At 48.5% G+C, this 8,422-nt stretch overlaps 1 protein-coding gene across 1 annotated transcript in view; it reads right to left on the minus strand.

Moving 5' to 3' along the window:
- Nucleotides 1–8,422, minus strand: part of SLC15A4 (solute carrier family 15 member 4) — a 28,185-nt gene that overhangs the window by 19,521 nt on the left and 242 nt on the right. Inside the window, exons 2-3 of the mRNA XM_007455446.1 lie at nt 7,956–8,420; nt 896–1,191 (exon numbers count right to left, since the gene is read on the minus strand). Of these exons, the coding sequence (XP_007455508.1) occupies nt 896–1,191; nt 7,956–8,420 (761 nt within the window). The remainder of the gene's footprint in view (nt 1–895; nt 1,192–7,955; nt 8,421–8,422) is intronic.

The following is an 8,422-nucleotide window of genomic DNA, read 5'->3' on the forward strand; positions in this document are numbered from 1 at the left end:
AAAAAAAAAAAAAAAAATATTCCGAGAGGCTCAACTCCAAAGGGTCCTGGGGACTTTCCTGGGGGGAGGGACATACTCTGTATCCTGACTGCACTCTGGTTACATGATGGAATCTGTCACAATTCCCAGAACTGTATAGGTAAAAGGGACGTATTTTACTACACGTTGTTGTTACATCAAAAAGTAACAACAAAAAAATTCTGAAGTCTCTTTTTGAGCTAAGTTCTGGACTTTTCTTCATTAATCTGCATCTAGGGTGACTGACCTTCCACCACAGTTTGCCCAGGACTCCCCGGGCCCCGGGACTCTGGGCTTTTAAGACCTCAGGTTGTGGGCATACGGTGCTAAAACCGGGAAGTCCCCTGCAAAGGGGATGATGGAGTTACCCTACCTGCATCTCAGTTCTGCTCTCCTGCCCTTCTCAAAGAGCGGCTGCAGTGACCCCTGGGGGACGGGCCACACACACCCGCGCAGCAGCTTCCTGCTTAACGAGCACAGACAGGCAGCAACCAAGTAAGCGACTGCTTGCTTTCTCACTCAAAGGAATGCATCAAGTAGTACACTGTCTCTTCGATGCCCTCGGCAAGGTTCTCTCTTTTATCACCTTTACACGACTACATAGTGGGGAGCCTCCATCTTACATCAGCAGTGAGAGGAAGGTCAACGTGCAAGTTAGAGATGAAAAGCATGAGCCCAGGGGGGAGGCCGCTGGTCTGTCTTTAAGACGGAGACAGAAGTACCTCACACCCGCCTCCTGGAGCTGGCGTGAGACATTTCAACCTCAGCCCCGGGTCCCCCTCCACGGTGAGCACAGGACAGACACAAGCCAGCACTTTATTTATGACGGTTGCCAAGTCACATGGAAAACCGAAACTGATGAGAATAAAGTGCTCACCCACTAGGACTGCGTTCCCTGATTCGCTTCTGGGGGCAGCACGAACATGCCAGGATCCTGAACACGTCAGTGAAGGCACTGCCATCGGGCGGCTTGGTGATGAAGACGGTCTGGCCGCAGAGGAAGGCCGCAAAAGCCACTCCGATGCAGACAGCAGGGACGGTGTAGCCGGTGACAAAGCTCACGTTCTGCTGAACGTAGGCAATGCCCCCCAGAGAAACGATTGCTCCCAGATTAATGCTCCAATAAAACCAATTAAAAAATCTTCTCGTGGCTTCTGGACCGCGATCTTTAACCTAAAATAACCGGGAGGAAAGAGACTTAAAAACGCGTGATCATCCTCAAGGATGAAAAACATATACGATGTTTTCATATATTACTATATCTTCATATCAATTACTGTTGTCACCACAGCCTTTAAGAAAGGCAGCACATGGGAATTCCCTGGCGGTCCAGTGGTTAGAACTCTGCACTTTCGCTGCCCAGGCCCAGGTTCGATCCCTGGTCGGGGAACTAAGATCCCACAAGACGCAGCCAAAAAACCCAGAAATGTAGCCAATCAATCAAACTGGTGTTTACGGATACAACTGAGGGTCCCCTGACAAAAAAAATGTATCTTATGCTTTTAATTACTACAGATTCTGGGTCGTGTTTCTCTTAACTATACTTAGATCCAACAAATCCTAGAGAGTTTCTCCAAGTATCTCCCGTGGACCTCCTGCTTTGGAAACGCCTGGCACGCTCCTTAAAAATACAGATTCACAGGACCCACGTTCCAGGACTACCCACTCACCATCTCTGGGGTTGGGGCCCAGGAATCTGCATTTTAAACAACTTTCCAGAGGACTTCTACTCACAGCCATATAGCGCCACGCCTTGATAAATCTGGAACAAGGGGAAAATTACAGACAAACTAAAACCACATGCTATTTTTAGACCAGGAAGCCTCTCAATGGAATCAGGAGAAGTTCTGATAAGGACAGAGATCCCTGGAAGGAGCAAAAATCACTGATTTCCTGAACGCAGACAAACACAAGCACCAGGTAACACAAGCAAGTTCTAGGTGTGCACTCTCCACAAGACCTGCCCAGCCGGAGCCCATCCTGGTGGGGACAGTCCGTGTGGGGTGGGCACCCCGTGACATCTCTCCGAGGATGGCTTCTCACATCTGCGTGGACACCACGAGAATGTGCTCTGCGCCAGCCAGAGTCATTCCTAGCCAGTTTCACCTCATAAAATGTTTAAACAAACTTTATTAGCTAAAGGCTGACACTGGATCGTGTACAAAGACCGTCAGGTGTTGCTGTCTTGGGAACCTCTTTGTCTCATCCTTAAGTTACAGGTTATGAAAAGGCTGGACAATTCCTGGTCCAGTAACAGATCTGAATTCTGATCCACACAGCAATCTCCTTTTCTAAGTAAGAGAGGAGGTTTTCAATGGGGGCCTAAACAACCAGTTGTGACGCACAGAAACTACCTTTTTAGCAGTCATATTATACAATATGACACTTTAACCTCTACTTTTTAAGATCAAAGTACAGGTGTAAATATATAGTCAAAATCATTTGTCCCTCCAAAAGAATTTAATCCAAAATGATTAAACATGGATATTGTGATAAAAAATAATATGTCTGAAGTAATTATCTGGTAACCCCCGTCTCAAACTGAAAATCTGAGTTTTAAATAAACAGCAGCAGGAGGAGGAGCTTAAACTTGGCCCCCGCATGTCAGAAGGGAGCAGAGGTCCTGGACGAAACGCTGGCATGATCACTGAATAAATGATCTGCATGGAGGATGCCTTACATTTCTAAGACAGCTCTCCATGAGAACACAATGCGTTTTTGTTTCTTTTTTTATCGTTTTTGGCTGCGCCATGCCGTTTACAGGATCTTACGACGAGGGATCGAACCCGGGCCCCCGGGCAGTGGAAGCACGGAGTCCTAACCACTGGAGCGCCAGGGAAGTCCCCACAGTGTGTTTAAATGTCACAAAAATGGACTCAAATATTCATGCTATCCTGGAAACAGACCACAGGGAAGAAAAAACTGTAAGCAGACACGGTTACAGAGAAAATTTAACTAAAGATATAAAAACAAGTAATTAGGGTCGGGGGCAAGCTTAAAAGGGGGCCAGTAAACAATATCTAAAGTTAATGCAGGGGCTTCCCTGGTGGCACAGTGGTTGAGAATCCGCCTGCTGATGCAGGAGACACGGGTTCGAGCTCTGGTCCGGGAAGATCCCACATGCCACGGAGCAACTAAGCCTGTGTGCCACAAATTACTGAGCCTGTGCTCTAGAGCCCATGAGCCACAACTACTGAGGCCGTGCTCTAGAGCCCGCGAGCCACAACTACTGATGCCCATGCGCCTAGAGCCTGCGAGCCACAACTACTGAGCCCATGCGCCTAGAGCCTGCGAGCCACAACTACTGAGCCCACGTGCCACAACTACTAAGCCTGTGCTCTAGAGCCTGCGAGCCACAAGTACTGAGCCCGCATGTCACAACTACTGAAGCCCGTGAGCCTGGAGCCCGTGCTCCACAGCGGGAGTGGCCACCGCAGTGAGAGGACCGCGCACTGCAACGAAGAGTAGCCCCCGCTCGCCGCAGCTAGAGAAAGCCCGTGCGCGGCAACGAAGACCCAACACAGCCAAAACTAAATAAATAATTTTTTTTAAAATTAAAAAAAAAAAGCAGACAATATACGTTTTAACTGAACTATATCTCAGCCCTTCCCAGTATCTACAGTGGCACAGCACACATCCTAGTAAACTTGGCAGTCGACTTATTTGAACTTCCAAGTGTAATTCACTAAAATTACTTCAGGAACCTAAGCCTATTACTAGACCCTAAATAACCACATAGCAGTAATTTTCTTACAGGAGCCTGCTGGCTCCTATAAACCGCAAGTCACATGCCTCCATGCCCTGGACTGACACCCGCACTTCATGTGGGTCACATTACGTCACCATCTGTACACCTGCCTCCAGCTCTATGCGACCAAGGGTAAACAGGACCATCATATGACCGGTCAAAAGACACTGCTGCGGTCAACTCAGAGAAGTGCAGCTAAAGGAACAGGATCCTGGGGAGTGAGTCAGACAGTTGGCTGATTTGGAAAAATTCCTTTAAACACCTAACAGCGCAACTTTTTTTTTCCCCTCTAGAAAAAATGTATCTTTGCTCTCTTTGTCTGTAAAAAAGAGTTCTTTCAGTTCACTCGTTCAACTACAGGAGCCATCCATTTAGAATGACTGTGACCTTTGAGGAAGGTTAATCACTCCGGGGAAAAGATGGGGCTGACATGATTTACATCAGTATCACCCCCGGACTCTGGTGTGCATCTTCCTTCAAAAGTCAGCTAAGGCCTCCTTCTCAGGGCTGCACAGCATGACCCCATTCATCTCTCACTCAGAGGGCCTCCTAGAGGCCCTGTATCGCAGACAAAGGCGTCAGTGATAGAGAAGCATAAAGGTACCTTCAAGGTATTACTCAGCCATAAAAAAGAATGAAGTGCCATTTGCAGCAACATGGATGGACCTAGAGGTGATCATACTAAGTGAATAAGTCAGACAGAGAAAGACAGATACCATGTGATATCACTTATATGTGGAATCTAAAATATGGCACAACTGAACTTATTTCCAAAACAGACTCACAGACATAGAAAACAATCTTATGGTTACCAAAGGGGAGAGCTGGGGGAGGGATAAATTGGGAACTTGGGATTAATAGGTAACACACTACTATATATAAAATAACCAACAAGGTCCTACTGTGTAGCACAGGGAACTATATTCAATATCTTGTATAACCTATAAAGAAAGAGAATCTGAAAAAGAACGTATATAAATGTATAACTGGGTCACTTTGCTGTACACATGAAACTAACACGACACTGTAAATCAACTACACTTCAATTAAAGAAAAGATATCATCCTGGGAGTTCCCTGGTAGCTTAGTGGTTAGGATTCCCTGGTGGCCTCGTGGTTAGGATTCGGTGCTTTCACTGTCGTGGCCCGGGTTCAATCCCTGGTCTGGGAACTGAGATCCCGCAAGCCGCGGCACCTCTGGGGGATGCCTCTCAAATCCCCTTCAAAGACCAGCCGGCACCTGGCACAGAGCAAGCACCTTGGCTGAAGGGTACTAATATTTTCCTTTTACGTGTCTTTTTCACTGAGATACAATTCTCATAATAAAAAATTCACCCTGTTGAAATGTACCACTCAGTGGTTTTCGGTCTATTCACAGATGTGCAACCATCACCTCTATCCAATTCCACATTTCCTGTCACACCAAAAAGAAACTTCCTCTTATGGTAGCTTCCCTTTCCCCTCTCCTGACTCCTGGCAACCACTAACCCCCTCGTCTTTATGGATCTGTCTATTCTGGACACTTCGCATAAGTGGAGCATATAACATGCCGTGTTTTGTGCCTGGCACCTGTCAGTGGCACATGATGTTTTCAAGGTTCATCCACGTTGGAGAAGGTACATCAACCCTTTCTGCTGCTGAAGGATATTTCACTGTATGGAGACAGCACACGTGCTTTATCCACCCATCAGTTGATGGATATCCCCTTAACATTTTAGTAAAAAAAATTTTTAACGTACAGAAAAGTTGAAAGAATAGTAAAGCATACACTTCTACAGCCTTCATTTACAGCCTCAGCTCTTTTTCTGTATATACATGAAACACTCTTTTGGCTGAACCATTTAAAAATAAGTTACAGCACCATTATTTCACCCCAAAGATTTCATCATGAATCTCCTAAAAACAAGGCCATCCTTCTACATAACACAAACCATTACCACACCTAAGAAAATTGACACCAATGCAACTTTATCTAATACGTGGTCTATAATCAAGTTATCACGATCGTTCCAGTAAATGGCTTTTAGAAAAGCTGGGCTCCAATCACGAAGCACATGCTGTGTTTGGCTGTCAAGTCTCTCTGACAGCCTTCAACATAGAGCGGCTCTCCTTTTTCCATGGCAGTGTCACGTTAGAGAAGATGAGGTCAGTTCTCTTGCAGAAGAGCACGTTTCTTTTTAAGGTCCACATCTAATTACACATCAGAAGAGCGCAAATTCTGTCGTGCCTTCTAGAGAACCTCTACAGAACCACTCATTCTTTTCAGGAATATTAATCCCTCGTCTATTATCTACTGGAGAGCAGGAATTTTTAAGTCAGACTTTCTGGGTTTAAACCCAGCTCCTCCACTCACGTGCTGTGGACCTGGGTAGGTCAAACCGCCCAAGCCTCCGTTTACTGTAAAACAGGGACAATTCGGGATATAAATTGTTGCGAGGTGTTAGATAAGATCGCATAGGAAGAGTGCGAGCGCTCGGTACACTACGGGGCACAACCTAAACACTCAGGGCGCACTTTAGTCCTGTGGCCTGGTCTTTAAAGATGGGTAATCCCAGTCCTGTGCCTTTGCGGTTGGCCCGTGAGCTGCCGGCACCCCGAAGGCCAAAGCCGTCACAGAATGCCCACCTCAGTTAAAGGACACATTAAGAAATCAGACCTGCACCTAAACCCTGGCTTGACCACTCACTACCTATAGGACAACAAAAGAAATAAATCTTTTTGCACCTCCATTTCCTCATTTAAAACATGGGTATAAGATTCACATGAGATTCAAATGAGTTCACGTATGGAAACCACATTCCATGGTGCAGAGAAGGAAGTGAAGAATTCAGGGCATTAGGCAACTATTATTTCCAACATCGTTATAAGGTGTCGCCTTTCACAGGGGTGATTAAAGTTCAGATTCAGAGGCCAGGCTCTTGCACCCTGGCTCAGTCACATACTAGCTCTGTATCTTTGGGCAAATGATTTAACCTCTCAAGCCCCAGTTTCCTCATCTGTAAAATGGGCTCGGTAACAGCAGAGGAGTCCTATGAACTGACAAAAGTACTCGGCACGGGGCCTGATGCACAGTAAGCCCTTCGTAAATGTTCACAATCACATGGCTACTTAGCACAAAAACCCAGGAGTTATCTTCCCTGTTGCTTGCGTAAGATCCACCAGCAATCCCGGCCTCTCTACCTCCATAACTTATCCTGAATCGACCACTTCACTCCATGTCCACTGCCCCCGTCCTAGTGCAAACCTCTAATCTCTCACCTGGCCAGTGAAACAGACTCCTACCTAATCTGTCTGCTGTCAGCACTTCCCATGCAACCTAGTCTCTATACCCGACGTCCGCAAACTTTTTCTGTGAAGGGGCAGGGTGTAAATAGTTTAAATTTTAAGTGACGTTCAGTCTGTCACAGCTACTTGATTCTGCTACCGTACTGTGAAAGCTGCCCCAGCATATGTGACCAGGAAGGTGCAGGGCTGTGTTCCAATAAAGCTTTATTTGTGGAAGCTGAAATTTGAGTTTCCTCTCATTTTCATTTGCCACAAACATATTCTTTTTACTTTTTTCCTATCGTTCAAAAACCTAAGTACCAGTCTTATTCTTAGCTTGTGGGCCCTCCAAAAACAGGAAGTAGACCAGATTTGGCTGGCAGGCCACAGCTGCCAGGCCCACGCCCTACAGGGAATGAATTTTTTAGAAACATAAATCAGATCACATACCCCCTGCTCAAACCCCAAAAAAGGCTCTCTACTGTATTCAAAACAGACCTCAAACTCTACAAAGCTTCACATCACAAAGCACCTGCCTGCCACCCCTGTTCCCACTTCTCCTTTTGTTTGAAACATACTTGTCGCATAACCTTCCGGAAGTTTAAGGCGTACAGTACGTGCAGACTTGGTACACTGATGTGTTCTGTACTGCAACACGACTGCCACGGTAGCTGCAGCGTCCCTCTCTTCTGGCCCCAGGGCCTTTGCACTTGAGGAGGCCCAGTCCAGAAACCTCTCTGCTCTCCCCCAGGTCTCAACTCCTAAAGCCCCCCCCAACTCCTAAAGGCCCCCTCCTAAAGGAAGGAGGCCCCTCGGTCTGCAGCCCCCACGCGCCAGCGCCCACCCTGCGCGGTCCCCCGCTGTATTTGGGTTTCCTGGTCCGCGGGCGACCCCGTCCCCTCGCCCCGCACCTGTGCGGCCCTCACCTGGTCGGCGCCGAAGGGCGTGATGTTGGCCTTGACGGTGCCCACGCCCAGGCCCACGAGCGCGAGCGCTGACAGCGCGGCGGGCGCGCAGTAGCGGGCAGGCGCGTCGGCACACGGCTGCGCCGAGCAGTTGCGGACGCGCGTGGGGCGGGGGGCCCCGCAGAGCGCCGTGCGAGTGGCGGGCGCGGCCAGCAGCGGAAAGGCCAGCATGCCGAGTAGGTAGAGCGCCAGGCTGAGCAGGATGGCGCGCGCCCGGCCGAGCCGCGCATCGGCGAGCCAGCCCCCGAACGGCGACACCAGGTAGGTGAGGCCCATGAAGAGCAGCAGCGCCTGGCTGGCCTGCGCGCCCTCCCAGCCGAACGCCGTGCCGTTGAGGAACAGCACCAGGTTGGCCGTGACGCCGTAGAAGGCGGCGCGCTCCAGCAGCTCCGTCAGCAGCACGGCCGCGCACGCCGCGCGCCGGCCCT

The sequence above is a fragment of the Lipotes vexillifer genome, unplaced genomic scaffold (assembly GCF_000442215.2).
Source record: "Lipotes vexillifer unplaced genomic scaffold, Lipotes_vexillifer_v1.1 scaffold671, whole genome shotgun sequence".
Classification (NCBI taxonomy): Eukaryota; Metazoa; Chordata; class Mammalia; order Artiodactyla; family Lipotidae; genus Lipotes; species Lipotes vexillifer.